The sequence below is a fragment of the Crinia signifera genome, chromosome 9 (assembly GCF_055691185.1).
Source record: "Crinia signifera chromosome 9, ASM5569118v1, whole genome shotgun sequence".
In the NCBI taxonomy this organism is placed as follows: domain Eukaryota; kingdom Metazoa; phylum Chordata; class Amphibia; order Anura; family Myobatrachidae; genus Crinia; species Crinia signifera.
Window position 1 is genome coordinate 71,890,318 of NC_139225.1, and position 15,819 is coordinate 71,906,136.

A 15,819-nucleotide genomic window follows, 5' to 3' on the forward strand; every position below is an offset into this window, starting at 1 on the left:
TGATATATATATATATATATATATATATATATATATATATATATATATATATATATACCCTGCAATCGTAGGCATGCGCACAGTGGGTGCCGGGAGTGCACAGGCACCTCCGCATGATTGCAGCAAGGTCCGACATCACAGAATACCATTTTTTTCCAGGAGCCGGCTGCAGTGACAGACATGTGAGGACCCTGGCTGCCTGTAGGGGGAGCTGAAGTGCACAGAGCAGACATGTGAAATGTGCTGCAGGTGAGCTGGAACAGTATGTTATACACAGTATGAGCAGGCTATGACTTTGTTTTAGAGGGGGAGGGGGATGGTACAAAACGTTGTAATTATATTGGCCTAACAATGATGGCTGCTTTTTTATGTTATGTCATAAAGGTGTGTGTTTATCAGCTTTTTGTAAGTATACGGTGTGTGTGCATAGGGGGGCTGTGTATATGTATACTATGGGCGGTATTCAATGAGGCTGATTCGCCAGGTTTTTATGGCGATTTTGTGCTGTAAGGCGAATTTTTGACTAAAACGGTGAATCACCCTATTCAATGACCAGATGGCGAATACATTTCAAGGTTTTTTTCGCCATGATTCACCGAGTAGCAATCGCTATCTTTTTATGGTGAAGTGGAATGTGAACTTTTAAAATAAAGTACCAAACGAGATTTGGGGTTGTCCCCTGGGCTCTCTTGATGTATACAGATATAGCTCCTCAATCAAGATGGAGAATACCGAAAAAGGAAAGAAAGTACAAATAGTGTGATACTGTGACAATCCTTTTACAATGATAAAGCTATACTGGTCCTACTCCGTACCAGAACAATGGGTCTACTAGGAATGTAGACAACTGCGCAAATTGGGGGAGATCACTACTTACAGCCAACTGCTTCCACTTCACTGGACACTTGGTACTCAAATGACAAGATGGGAAACCATCATGGTGCAGTAAAATTTAATAAAAAAGTAGTAAAACATCCAGAGGGTACCCTCTGGGTGTTTTACTACTTTTTTATTAAATTTTACTGCACCATGATGGTTTTCCATCTTGTCATTTGAGTACCAAGTGTCCAGTGAAGTGGAAGCAGTTGGCTGTAAGTAGTGATCTCCCCCAATTTGCGCAGTTGTCTACATTCCTAGTAGACCCATTGTTCTGGTACGGAGTAGGACCAGTATAGCTTTATCATTGTAAAAGGATTGTCACAGTATCACACTATTTGTACTTTATTTCCTTTTTCGGTATTCTCCATCTTGATTGAGGAGCTATATCTGTATACATCAAGAGCGCCCAGGGGACAACCCCAAATCTCGTTTGGTATTGTATGTTGAATTTGTGGAGTGGTGCTCCACATTGGGTTTGTACCTTAGGCTGCTAATCCGTAGCGCATGATATATTGATACAATATCTATTCTCCCATTTTAAAATAAAGTGTTTTGTTTTTTACAATTGGTGTAAAAAAATCAGGAATTTTATTCTGAGGAGGGGCATGCTATTTTTATTCATGTGCTGTAAGCACATGCATATATATTTAATAAAAAAAAAATATATATATAATATATATATATATATATATATATATATTTTACACAGACCAGCCAGCAGGGGGCCGGAGACGAGCCGCTCATTAGATATTCATATATTCACTTCACCCGATTATTACATATGCATGATCGGGTGTAGTGAATATACCCGGTCCCCTGCTGGCACCCCCGGGGGGGCAGCCTGTGCTGCCTGGCACCCGGGGAGCCCACCTCCCCACCACAAACGTTCTGGGGCAGGCAGGGAGACTTCCATCTCCCTGCCTGCCACCGTCCTCAGGCTCTCTGCGGCGTCCGCCGCAGGAGCTCAAATTCGCCGGTCAGGGGCAGCGAGCCCCTGACTCGTTGAATACTGGAGCCGGCGAGGCCCTGGAACGCGGCGGGCAGTGGTGAATGTGCAGCGAATCCTAAACAGGATTCGCTGCACGTCGTCAGTATTCTCATTGAATACTGCCCTATGTGTGTGGGAGGGGGCTCTGTGTATACTACAGTACATTGTGTGTGTGCATGCTGTGCCTGTATGTTTACTATGTCTGTATATATGTGTGGGCTGTGTATATCTGTATACTGTGTGTATGTATGTATATGTATATATATATATATCTTATATATTTTGTGTGCATACTGTAGGGGGGCTATATATATATATATATATATATATACTATGTGTGGGGGGGCTCTGTATGTGTATACTACATCTGTATGTGTGCAGGCTGTGTGTGTATGTGGGTGTGCAAAGGGGGGCTGTGCATATGTATCAGGGTTGCCGACTTTATAATTCTCCTCCCTGGGAGAAGCCCGGAGAGGAGAGTTCCAGCAGCCGCTCAGGGGGCGGGGCTTAAGTGTGACATCACTAAGCCCCGCCATGATGGCAAACTGCCAAATTGACGGATCTACGTGGAGGGGGCGGGGCTAAAATGACGCAATGGTGTCCTTTTAGCTCCGCCCCCTCCTCTGAGACCCGAGGATTGCATTTTAATGCCGCGATCCGGGGTGCAGGGGGGGGGGTCCCCCCTGGATCCGGGAGGGTTGCCCACCCTTTCGGGGGGCCGGGAGGGGGTCCCGATATTCGGGAGACTCCCGGCCATTCCGGGAGAGTCGGCAACCCTGATATGTATACTATGTGTGGGGGGGCTCTATGTGTGTGTGTGTGCGCGCATGCATAGAGGGCTGTGCATATGTATACTATGTGTGGGGGGGCTCTGTATGTATGTGTGTGCATGCATAGTGGGCTGTGTATATGTATACTATGTGTGCGGGCGGGCATTTGCCCCTGGGTACTTGGGTTACAAGTGTCCCAGGCCCGCTGCAACCTCCTTCCCTTTTGAGCCGCTCGCTGGATGCTGCCTGCCGCAGACAAGTAAAGTAGCTCAGTGTGCAGCGTGCAGCATCCGGCCAGCGGCTCAATAGGGAAGGTGGGCATCTTATAAGAAGAGCACCCAGCGCTACCCGGAAGTGCGGATTCCTGGGAGCGCTGGCGTGCAGTGCGCACCCCCAGCAATGAGCATTTAACCACCCCCTTCCCAGGGAGCATGAAACCCATGGTAAGGAGCATGTGACTCCTGGCAAAGAGCATTTCACACCCCTCCCCCCCCATGGCAAAATCTGTAATGGCCATCACAGTCTGAGACATAACATGTAATGGGCATCATGATGTGTGGCGTAACGTATAATGGGAATTACACGTACAACGTGTAATGGGCATTATGGAATGTGGTATACTATGTAATGGCTGTGTGATGTGTAATATGCATAATGGTGTAAATTTTTGGCACGCGCCTTCGAAGTGCACAGTCCCTATTGTCCCTGTTTTACAAAAAAAAATTTAAGCCTTGAGATAATATGGAATGGGCATTACTGTGTGTGGCATGTGTGATGGGCATTATTGTACGTGGCATTATGTCTAATGGGCATTAGTGTGTACATTATGTGTAATAATAGGGGATGATGGACAAGCCTAGTAGGTAGTGATGGACACGCCCCTCCAATGGTGCACCCCCTAAGAAAACAGGCTGCGCACACCTGTGCCTGCAACACAAGTCTCCCATGTAGAAGTTGGATTTCTATTTATTATCAGAGAAGAAAATTACAGGCTATAGAAAACACAGCTTGATGTACGTATGGACACACAGCTTATTTTTTTTTCTACAAACAAGCAGCGACCACCATGCATAATTAAACAACGGTTGCCTACCTGAACCTCTCCTTCAGGGAGAAAATGCTCTGTTCCTGGAATTCCCTGGTGCCATCACCTGTGGGAAACTAGGTATTTAATAAGAAAGGTTTTTCACCACAGATGATGGCAATCATACATTACCAGGGAAGTCCAGGAGCAGAGCATTCTCTCCCTGAAGAAGAGGGTCAGGTAGGCAACCATGAATTAAACGAATAGAGCAATAGATGTAACAGGCGGATACAGTTGGGCGTCATTGACGCAGCACGTTCACCAGCGGCCTAAAAAACAACCCCCTACAACAATTAAGAGACCTGTGAGGATATACAGCAGCCATTGCACACCCCACCCCCACCAGGCTTCATCGCGTTATTAGCCATCAGCATTGTGTGCCGCCGCGGCGCATCCTCCAGCGAGTGATGAGTTTGCGCACTAGCGTCCCCATTATTCCCCCCAGCCACCTCTCACACAAGCTTGCCGCTCCAACAATACGGCGACCCGGAGGGCCACACCCACCAGCAGCTCAGGTCGGCCAATTAGAACCTGATGTGGGTTTGATCCTTTGATTGATGTACTCTTAAACCAATCAAAGTGATTTAGGTGGGGCCTTGCCCGAGCACATCGACCAATAGGACTATGAGAAAGGCTCTGGCCTTGTTGTAGTTTGGTTGTATTCTGTTTCCGCCGGGCAGCAGGTTCCTTTGGTGCGCGGGAGGTCGTGCAGCTGAATCTGAAAAACGCTTGCTGCGTAGCGGACATCAGGCCAGGTAACAGGGTTACGTCTCGGGCCTAGCTGTGTGTGATCCTGGACAGGATTCGGGGGCACCTCCGCTTGTCAGCGTGTGGCTAGCTCGCTCCTGCGGACCTGTTTCTGTGTCCGGGCCTAGATCTGGCATGCAGTGTATGGGGAGGAGAAGGGGGGGCCATTGTGAGGGAAGATGGATGCGGTAGCTGTGTGAATGGATTGCTTTGATTGTGTGTGAAATACTGAGGTCACTTACATCTGAGGCTCGACGGAAGACTTTTATATCGTGTCTGACGAAGATGCTATTGTTTTTTGTTTTTTTTCTTTAAGCCATTTGCGTCCCATCAATATTTTTTATCTATTATGCATATGTGTGTATGATAGATATTTTTATGTATGTATGCACCCCAAATATAATTACGCTATATGCACTCAAGTAGTTTTAGGTGAAAATTGCTGTTACCTTCCACAGATGGTGTGGAATAAAACAAAGGCACTTTAATTCAGTAAAACTTTATTTTTAATGTGTATGTATGTGAAATTGCTGGCAGATTAGAACCACTTGGCCCATCTAATCTGCCCCTTTCAATTATGCCATACTTACCTCTTTTCCGACTCTGCCCCAAAGGCGGCGTATGCATGGGGCAATTTTGGTCTGTTTTCTAAGCGATCTTTCTAGATCGCTAAAAAATCAAGCATGGATCAGCCTGTGTCTATGCCCCATGGTGATGCATATCTACATCACCAGCTTAGATATAAAGCATGTTACATTGGCTGCATGTGCTTAATAAACACTGGTTTAGCACAGATCAATCATCACTGTGTGTGTATAGGGTGATCTGTGCTTACTAGGTTGCTCAACACAGTGAAAGTTAAATCTTAATGTTTACTGAAACCGTAAAGGTGCCCACGCACTAAAAGGATCTGCAATCGTAAGATGTCTACAAATATTAGCCTTCAAATCTTTTGCCTGTCCCGGACAAAAGATTTCAGACAAGCGCACATCTTTACCAAAGATTTTTCTTAAGATCCCGTGTGCGTTCCTATGGATCTTTTGTTAAATCTTCTGATATTTCGTGCAGCACGTAAGATCAAAAGATCCACGGGAGAGCGCATCAGACCGAAATCGGCCAATTTTCGACTGATTATCGGTAAACATTGGACGATATATCGGAAATCGGCCCAAAAAAATCATTCTAGTGTGTGGGCACCTTAAGTTACAATTGTTGGGGTCCCCCCCCCCCCTATGTTATCAAATAATCATAAAATGCTTCAGAGATTTTCACTGTATTTGTTTTTGTAGCTGAAAATGCAGGGGAACAGGGGCTTTAAATCTGAGCAGCAAAACCATGCTCATAGAAAGCCGCAATATAATCAACATCAACAACATCAATATCAACAGCAGCAGCAGTATCATCAATATCAACAGCAAGAATCAGATTCCCCTACCAATGGACAACAAACCAGTCCCAGTAAGTGCTTTATTGAGAAGTCCAGTCCTACAATATATGTGATTGTCAGCAAAAGACCAAACCTATAATCCTTTTGTATGCTGCAAGCAGCATAAGTGCTTCTCCAAACAGTAGTTGTTGTTGTTAAACAAAGCTATAGAGAATATTCGTGTTGATCTCAATTATTTTATGCTGTTTACTACCTAGATGAAGGAGTGGTAATTGATTTAAAGAATTTCCGGAAGCCAGGTGAGAAGACATTCACTCAACGCAGTCGCCTCTTTGTTGGTAATTTGCCCCCCGATGTCACAGAAGAGGAGCTACGTAAAATGTTTGAGAAATTTGGCAAGGCAGGCGAGATCTTTATACACAAAGACAAAGGCTTTGGTTTCATCAGGCTGGTAAGTTGTTTGTGTGTGTGGGGGGGTGTATTTGCAATTGAACAAGGACATGGGTGGTTTACTGTTAAAAAAAAAAACAATTATATATCTTACTGTTACTGTTTATTATCAAATGTGGCATATACAGGGTTTTCATGTATAATTTACTCTAGATGTGCATGGCCAACTGTATTTGACAGCAGTGCGAGATGCTGGCTGATCTAGAAATTATTATTTTTTTAAGGGGCACTTCTTTGCAAGATGGCACCATGCCTTTTAAATGATTGTCCCTTTAAAAAAACCTCAGTTCCACAGCTGAACACTGCGGCTATTACAATTTTAAAACCGTTGGCATATAATACACATTTGTTCATATTATACTATATTGATCTATCCCACCTTTTTTAGTACAGCAGGAAAGTGCCCCAGAAAACTACTTCAATTTAGTGCCATGGTTTCCACAAGGTTCTAGAAACTGGGATTCTGGTCCATGTTGACAGAAGAGTCTCACAAAGTTGCTGCAGATTTGTTTAGTGTAGATCTGTTGTGAATCTTTTACAACATTCCAAAGCTGCTCTATTGGATTGACATCGGACTATAGCTGTGTACACATGCTTAGATTTTTTTCCCTGTTTTCGATTCGATTTTGCTTATAGAAGCAAAATCGAATCCACATCGAACGGTTATTAGGACACTTTCGATCTGCATTCGATTCGATGCGCGCTCCTGTTTTCTCAAAATAGAATAGAAACATCTACTGTGCAGCCAAGGCAATATCGAATGAGTACATTGTGCCTACATTGTGAAATTGAATCGAGTGAAGTACAGATCTAATGCCAAATCGAATGGGATGATCTAATGCCAGATCTAATAGAAAATCGAACATCAAATCTAAGCGTGTGTACAGGGCTTCAGATAGACTAACACAGATATAGTAATATAACGACCAGCTTGAGACGGTGCTTTGTGATGTCGGAAGCCGCTATTAGAAGATGGGTAGACTGACGATAACAGAATGCTTATAGTCGGCAGCAATTTTTATGTTGACAGTTAAACCAGTATCAATTGGCATGCAAGAACCTGCTATGTGCTAATAATTCACACCCATTGCAGCAACACTAGCCTGAAATGTTGACATTGGGTTGGATGTCAACCATAGATCTATGGCTTATGACCATATCTGACCTTACCATCTGCATGTTGCATCAGAAATTGGGTCTGGTGCAGACCATGCAACATGTTACTGTTGATCATTTTCATCATTGAGCAGTTGTATTAACAGTGGCACCTGATCTGTATTTCAGTGTTTCTCAGCCCTGTTCTTGACCTACACAACCTCTTAGGAAGTCTGCAAAAATAAACCTCCCTTATCAAATAAGTTTAATTGTTGACTAGGCTGCCTCAGAAGAGCACCGGTCCTATGAGTGGGCTTTAAGGACATGGCTGCGAACCACTGCCCTAGTGAAGTTTACCAGGGTCTTCAGTGCATGTTGTGGCTTACCTCCCATTTTGTCTTCCACAGGAAACTCGTACCCTGGCAGAAATAGCGAAGTTAGAGCTTGATAATCTTCCTTTGCGAGGAAAACAGCTGCGTGTTCGTTTTGCCTGCCACAGTGCTGCCCTCTCCGTGCGGAACCTTCCCCAGTTTGTCTCTAATGAGTTGTTGGAAGAGGCCTTCTCTATGTTTGGACAGGTTGAAAGAGCTATAGTAATTGTGGATGACCGTGGAAGACCCACAGGCAAAGGAATTGTTGAATTTGCATCTAAACCAGCAGCTCGGAAAGCTCTAGATCGTTGTGCTGATGGGTCTTATCTTCTTACTGCGTGAGTACTTGCTGCTTCAATATACTGACAGACTTTTCCCGTTGACAAACCAGTTACTTACAAAAGAACATTACTAAATTTTATGTAGTTGCTCCCATAGATATGAAAAGATCTTATATTATCCTCCAACCATTGTCAGCAACGAAACACTTAATTATAAGCCATTCATTTATTGGGATTTGCAGCACACGTTCACTTGCCTGCATACTGGGTAACAATGCTGTGGTTTTTTTTTTTTTTTTAGAGCGATGTATTCGCTAATTGCATGTAATTAAATCTCACAACCATGTTCTATTTTCCTTCCATCAATCATTGTGATTTGAAAAACTTTGGTTTGTGTTCATGTTGTACAGATTTCCCCGTCCTATAACTGTGGAACCTATGGAACAGCTCGATGATGAAGAAGGCTTACCAGAGAAGCTTATTTCCAAGTCTCAGTCCTACCATAAGTATGTAATCGATTCCCTACTCGATATCGAAGTACCATAGTATGCTTTTCCTAGTAATTACTGTAAATGTTCAGGTGCTTTGTAACTTAATGTACAATCTTTGTTTAGGGCAGTTAACTCCTTGTTCCCCGCTATTAACTGTATATATCGATACATTGGCTTTATGTATGAAGCTGAATATTATTAATCATTTCTGTTTGGCCTAATGGAAAAATGCCTTCTCCTTTGCTTTCTGTAGGTGTGGTGTGTGGGTTTTTTTTTTTTACGTTCATTTTCTTCACTCAAACTGCCTTCACATTGCTTAATGTACCTATCTAAGTTGCCAAATTGTTACAGGAAGTTGAAGAGCTTAAATAATTATTGGTGTCTGTGTAGTCAATGAGAATGGACAGTGGGGATTAACTACTTTTTTGAGGTCTTGTGAATGATAACTGATAGTATAATCACTTTTGGTTTAAGGGAGCGGGAGCAGTCTCCTCGCTTTGCTCAGCCTGGAAGCTTTGAGTATGAATATGCCATGCGCTGGAAAGCCCTGATTGATATGGAGAAACAGCAGCAGGAACAAGTTGACCGGAACATTAAAGAAGCCCAAGAGAAGATGGAAATAGAGATGGAGGCAGCAAGACATGAGCATCAAGTTATGCTTATGCGGCAAGGTGAGCATATCCAGAAATCTTATAAACAATATCACACCAGCGAGATCTCAAACTTAGAGCGAGGGCTCTAATGTAGTTTGTCACGGACTCTGCATTTCTGAGAAAGCAAACCAGGCACTGGTATTGACCTGGGACCACCTCGTAAAGGCTTTTGGGCTTTCCTGCAGCATTTATAGGTTGCGGCCCTCAGGGTTAAGTCATTGAGAATGTTGGGGTTTAGATGTAGTATATTGGGTACAGACTGTAAATATGTAGTTATGGGACAACCTGAGGAAGACCACTGCGAGATGGAACATAGCACCATAAGAGTGGTGGTCTATCTATAAGCTTAAAAGTACATATAAGGATGGGTTTAACTTACTTGGCATCCAAACCGGTTATAGAGAGAGAAGTCTTAAACACTCAGCTTTTGTCTCAAAAGTGCAAACCATCTGATCGGCCCTTCAAACATTCTGCAGAAATGTATGTCTACCCATGGCGCATTGCTTTAAATAATGGAACCCAGGGAATTTGATGCACCACAAATTCTGTAGGTGGACAAAACTGTATGAGCAGCTGTAAATCGTGCACAATGAGAGTTCATGTTTTATTTTATCAACTGTTCCTACGTTTAACACAACATTTTTCTGCTTACATTGGAGTGTGTTGTTGGACCCTGCACCCCCGGGGTTATCGATTACGTCCTACTGTTTAAGCGCCCATGTCTTGTATGTCCCCGTTCAATATGAATTCCCTTTTTCTAAAGAGACAACAATTCACTAAGAATTATAATTTTAATCGCATGAAATATTTTGCGATTAATCGCACTGATAGGCACATAAGTGCTGCTTACCTAAAATCTTGTTGCCAGGGGTTCCATGCTTGTTGCCAGGTGGGATTGCATGCTTGTTGCCAGGTGGGATTGCATGCTTGTTGCCAAGGGAGATTGCATGCTTGTTGCCAAGGGAGATTGCATGCTTGTTGCCAAGGGAGATTGCATGCTTGTTGCCAAGGGAGATTGCATGCTTGTTGCCAAGGGAGATTGCATGCTTGTTGCCAAGGGAGATTGCATGCTTGTTGCCAAGGGAGATTGCATGCTTTTTGCTATAGTGGGTCTCATGCTTGTTGCCAGGGTTTTGTGCTCCATGCCAGGGGGGTGGTGGGTTGCTTGCTCCATGCCAGGGGGGTGGTGGGTTGCTTGCTCCATGCCAGGGGGGTGGTGGGTAGCTTGCTCCATGCCAGGGGGGTGGTGGGTTGCTTGCTCCATGCCAGGGGGGTGGTGGGTTGCTTGCTCCATGCCAGGGGGGTGGTGGGTTGCTTGCTCCATGCCAGGGGGGTGGTGGGTTGCTTGCTCCATGCCAGGGGGGTGGTGGGTTGCTTGCTCCATGCCAGGGGGGTGGTGGGTTGCTTGCTCCATGCCAGGGGGGTGGTGGGTTGCTTGCTCCATGCCAGGGGGGTGGTGGGTTGCTTGCTCCATGCCAGGGGGGTGGTGGGTTGCTTGCTCCATGCCAGGGGGGTGGTGGGTTGCTTGCTCCATGCCAGGGGGGTGGTGGGTTGCTTGCTCCATGCCAGGGGGGTGGTGGGTTGCTTGCTCCATGCCAGGGGGGTGGTGGGTTGCTTGCTCCATGCCAGGGGGGTGGTGGGTTGCTTGCTCCATGCCAGGGGGGTGGTGGGTTGCTTGCTCCATGCCAGGGGGGTGGTGGGTTGCTTGCTCCATGCCAGGGGGGTGGTGGGTTGCTTGCTCCATGCCAGGGGGGTGGTGGGTTGCTTGCTTCCTGCCAGGGGGGTGGTGGGTTGCTTGCTTCCTGCCAGGGGGGTGGTGGGTTGCTTGCTTCCTGCCAGGGGGGTGGTGGGTTGCTTGCTTCCTGCCAGGGGGGTGGTGGGTTGCTTGCTTCCTGCCAGGGGGGTGGTGGGTTGCTTGCCCCCTTCCTTCCAGGGGGTTGGTGGGTTATTTGCCCAATGCCAGGAGGGTGGTGGTTTTTTTTGCTTCCTTTCAGGGGAAGGGGGTGTTTCCTTGCTCGTTGCCGAGGGGTTGCAGGGTCCACAGCGCTCCCAGAATCCGCACTTCCGGGTAGCGCTGGTCACTCTGCACATCCCTGACAGACGCTAGAGGTAAAGGAGCACCTCTAGCGTCTGTCTCCTTCACAGCGGCGGCCATATTTGGAGGGGCGCAGGGTCTCCGTCAGCATGTGGACAGAGACTCTGCACCTCTGCGGTGAAGACCGGTCCGTTTTCCCCGTGCCCGGCAGCCCCCGTCTCCCAATCCCTGCCATGGCAGCGCCCCAATCTCTGGTGTGTGGGGGCTACCAGCTGAGTGACTTTTTGGGTTTTTCTGCCTATATTAGATATATTATATTAGAACGTTGCAGAGGTTACTGGAAGATCTATTTCTGCCCAGAGCATAATGTTGCTAGTTTCCTTCATTGCTCCATTGTATCTCTCCAGATGGCTATTGTAGGCCATATGTTGAAATCAATTCCCACAAGACCTTCAAACAGTAACGTGCAAGTCTCTAGTTGTGATCTAAAGGCATATTTACTGATCTGAAGTGTTAGAAGTACAACTGTGTTAGAGTACACCTATAACTAGCTTTTTCCTGTTGTGCATGCTAGAACATTATCCAGGTAAAGTTGATTAACACAACAGTGGACTTCAGGAGAGGTGCGGTGTCTGCCCACTGGGGACCTGTTGTGAGACTTAAGGCAGAGCTTGAAGACTGACTGCGATTGAATGAGAAATCTGAGAACTCGTCTGTAGTTCAGTCACGTAACTTAAAGCCAAGGCGAGCGAATTGTCACCCCCCCCCCCCCTTTTCAGGCTATTGCGATAGTTTAAATCTAAAGTACTAAAATCCTAAATGAAAATCTATGCCCCTAGTCCAGAGTTCAAACCATTAGATAAACCTAGAACAATGTTCTTTATCTTCTCAGATCTAATGAGGCGCCAGGACGAGTTGCGCCGATTGGAGGAGTTACACAACCAAGATGTACAGAAACGCAAACAGCTTGAGCTCAGGTAAGGCAGCTGCTTTGAGATAGGTTAAAACTGTTTTAGTTGAGCAACAATTGTAAAGTTTTCCTTTATGTTCTCTTAGACATGAAGAAGAACGTAGGAGGCGTGAGGATGAGACTCGTCGGCAACAGGAGGAGATGATGAGACGTCAGCAGGAGGGCTATAAAAGCAACTACCCTGATACTGTAAGTTAAAATGTTAATGTTTTTATGATAAAGCATGTTGGTGTAGCATGTTGGTATAGTCTTTAACAAATGAAAATGTACTTTTCTGGTCATGATTGCAAACAAACTGCAAAGATGTTCTTCTGGTAATGCAGTGTCTTGTAAGTTTTGTAACATAATTCTATTTCTCAAAATGAGTGGCTACTTCAGCTTTACCTAATAACATAATTACCTGTTATCAGATAGGTGCCTTACTAAGTGAATTCACTATTCAATATTATTTTTTTAACTATAGAGGGAAGCTGACATGAGAATGGCACAGATGGCATTGCCAGGTAATACTTCATTTTAAAAAAAAAATTTTTTATATAATCTATTAAAAGTATAGAATTTTTAAAAAGCTTTGCGTACCTTTTTATATATTCTGTTTATCTGTCCAGGGTCCATGGGAATGAATAACCGTCCATCACTGGGCAGTGCTAATGTCCCTGCTGGAACAGCTCCTCCGGCTGTTCCTGGCGCTATGATGCCGGAAGCAGCTGCAATTGGAATGGTGAGTTGATTTTTGGTTTTATGCTTTGTGGTTTGATTCTGCTTATTCTGAGGTAGCAGTTGTTGACTACTTTTTTTTTTCTTCCCCTCCTCCCCCCTCCTCCCTCCTTTCGCTTATCTGCAGACCCCACCCACAGCTGATCGATTTGGACAGGCCGCCAACATGGAAGCCCTCAGTGCAGCCAATCAACAAGCTTTCCCACGTGGGGCACCAGGGGCTGATTTTGGCCCTAATAAACGTCGCCGATATTAAATTTTCTTAATTTTTTTTTTTTTATCAGGTCATCAGTCACATGAATTTCCCAAGGCTAGTGTGACTGGATTTGTATTGGTAGTGTTCATGTTATAGGGTCATCTCTGGTGCAGGTGGAGACTGGTCCTAAACTTTTAACCACAGTTTGCTGAGGGATTCAGGGGTGGGAGGGGGGAGTATTCTTTATGTGCAGGAAATCTTGTATAATGTGAACATTTCCTAGAAGGATTTGCTGATCATCTGATTTTCCAGGAGAAAAACGTTAACTTTTGGACTGTATCTAAGCTGCAATGTGTAAAAATGCCACTGTGCCTCCCATTCCTGCCTCCTCAGTCCATTACACGGTTTGTCTTTTCATAAGATTGCAACCTTATGGCTGCCCAGAGCTTGAGTGGCGAAGCTCATTTTTATATAGTTTATTTTATTTCTTCTCCTATACTGGACCATACTTTATGTAGTGTTTTTTTGTATATTTTTTATTTTCCACTTTGTGTGGTTGTTACCTGCTGGGATTAATTTTTGTAGTTCAGCTTTCATCACTTCAGTCCCAAGTCCTCCAGTCATGTGTTCTGTTCATCTTCCTCATGGCATCCCACCAACACCAGTGTTGTCTCCTCCTAGCATTGTTGAGAGGACTTGTTTGGTTATTCAGCAATGTGAGATGTGTAAACAATTCATAAATAAATGGGATTTTAAGTATTTGATTTTTATTTTATTTTGTCCCCCACCAGCACATGTTTGGTTTCCTTTTGCTTCTGCATACTTACTTGATAACCCAGAAGTGTAATCTGTAGGAATGTTTGCTGTATTGCTTTTTATTTTTTTTATTGTCATTTAAGAATATGAATTGGATCTCTAGTTGCTGCATACAATTACTGGGTCTGTAAAGTATTTCCGTTATAGTTGCCCCCAAAACAAAATTTGTGTCCTGATAAAAACTACTTTTTTTATTTATTAAATAAATAACCATTCTAAAAAATGTTTTTAACCGAAGTGCTTTTATCTTGAAGGGCTGCCTGGGGAATAGCACTACATTATAGAGATCTGTCAGACCCTATTTGTAGTAAGACGTCCTTCTCACTATATTAAATTTTGATGGGCTTTACCTCTGGAACGTTTATAAGAAAGTGTAAGGAGCACATCTATTGCAGTCACAAAAACAATGTGTGGGTGGTTTGTTTACATATGTGTACCCCCTTTATTTATAAAGCACTGACTTAATTACCCAGTATATTGCAGGGACCATGACAGTGTGTTGTCTACCCCAATGCATGTAACTCTGTCATTTCAGTGGCATTACTTTGTTTCTTCTGCACAGCTTCCCATTTCTTCTGCACAGCTCCACAAACACACACACACACCCCGACCATATAGTATATAAGCACATTAAAGGTTATTAGATCATTTGAATGAATTGGAAACCAGCTAAATAAGGAAACTATATAGTGGCATGCAAGTTATTAATTGGTAATTATTGCCAATAAAAAATGTACACACAGTGATGGTGTTTCGTGATATTATTCCCTAATTGGGAAAGATGAAAGTAGTCCATCCCATATATTGTATAATTGAACTAGAGCAAAAATTATTGTTTTGGGATATAAGGGGGCATTGTGAACTTGAGTCTCATCGGTAGGTAAACCAAATTGTTTAACGCTTGCGAGACATGGCCACGTTATAAACCACCTAGATGTTGTTCATCGTAGATGAAGGGGACAGGACAGGTCTCTTGAACACACTTAAAGAACAGGTACCGGAGTAGCTGTTGGGGCGCCTGTGTGTTATTAGGCCAGCAGCAGCCAAAAAAAGGGATTGTCAGTCCCTATATAGAAACGGGGTATAGATTGCGCTCAATTGATGACAGAAAAAGGGGGGGGGGTGGGTGGTTATGAGTGATGGAAGTGTCCTCCAGACAGTGCAGTGTGGCTTTCTTCAAGTAAGTGGTGGGGGTGGCGTTCGTCCCAATTTTGTTGTAGCCCAGGTAGGTGTTTTAGAGAGGTGGCTTTCCTTCAGTTGGTAGCACTATACCCAGGTTGGTGTAGAATGGCCAATTGTAGTCTGTGTCCCTGTTTTCTGGTCGGTGGTTCTCAGAGGTGGTTGGTAGGTGATGTCTGGAACAGCAGCGTGAGGGGTGAAAGGGGCTGGATGAAGGAAAGCCACCTCTCTAAAGCACCTACCCAGTGGACCACCTACAGCTTCAGATATTCCAAAATTGGGAGGAAATATCTTGCATTTTAATGTTTTATTATCTTGCATTTTAGTGTTTTATATGTATCAATTCTATGTATTAAATTGTTTACCATTTAATACTTACCTTTTTTCTGTAATCAATTGAGCGCAATCTATACCCCATTTCTTACACTTCCACACTTTCATGGCTTCAGAAGTCTTTCACCTTACAATTGGTATAATGGTAACACTAGGGGAATTGTTATACCCTATATAAGATGTTTATTGTGATTGCACCATGTTGCTATATATTTGAATTCCATCCCCATTGGCTAAAAAAAACCCTTCAAGGTTACTGAAGTCTGAGAGATGGGTATCGTGCAGAGTGTTTGGAGAAACTGCATCAAACATTCAAAGGTGTAGCTTTAGTTAACAGGAACCTATCAATTTATGAATGTATTTACTAGATCAGATTA

The 15,819-nt window shown here is 44.1% G+C and overlaps 1 protein-coding gene across 1 annotated transcript; it reads left to right on the forward strand.

The window, feature by feature from the left end:
- Positions 1 to 4,320: 4,320 nt before the first annotated feature.
- NONO (non-POU domain containing octamer binding) lies at positions 4,321 to 13,873 on the forward strand. Its single transcript, XM_083159212.1, has 11 exons — positions 4,321 to 4,476; positions 5,758 to 5,926; positions 6,113 to 6,306; positions 7,808 to 8,109; positions 8,463 to 8,558; positions 9,018 to 9,214; positions 12,124 to 12,208; positions 12,288 to 12,390; positions 12,665 to 12,704; positions 12,810 to 12,922; positions 13,046 to 13,873. The coding sequence occupies exons 2-11, from the start codon at positions 5,764 to 5,766 to the stop codon at positions 13,172 to 13,174; spliced, it is 1,422 nt and encodes a 473-aa protein (XP_083015338.1). The 5' UTR covers positions 4,321 to 4,476; positions 5,758 to 5,763; the 3' UTR covers positions 13,175 to 13,873.
- The last annotated feature ends 1,946 nt before the right edge of the window (positions 13,874 to 15,819 follow it).

What these genes read in the sequence shown, in the direction of transcription:
- NONO (XM_083159212.1), top strand. Translation starts at nt 5,764, where the DNA reads ATGCAGGGGAACAGGGGCTTTAAATCTGAGCAGCAAAACCATGCTCAT. An exon ending in GGCACAGATGGCATTGCCAG is followed by an intron (nt 12,705 to 12,809) that starts GTAATACTTCAT and finishes TTATCTGTCCAG; the next exon opens with GGTCCATGGGAATGAATAAC. An exon ending in AAGCAGCTGCAATTGGAATG is followed by an intron (nt 12,923 to 13,045) that starts GTGAGTTGATTT and finishes GCTTATCTGCAG; the next exon opens with ACCCCACCCACAGCTGATCG.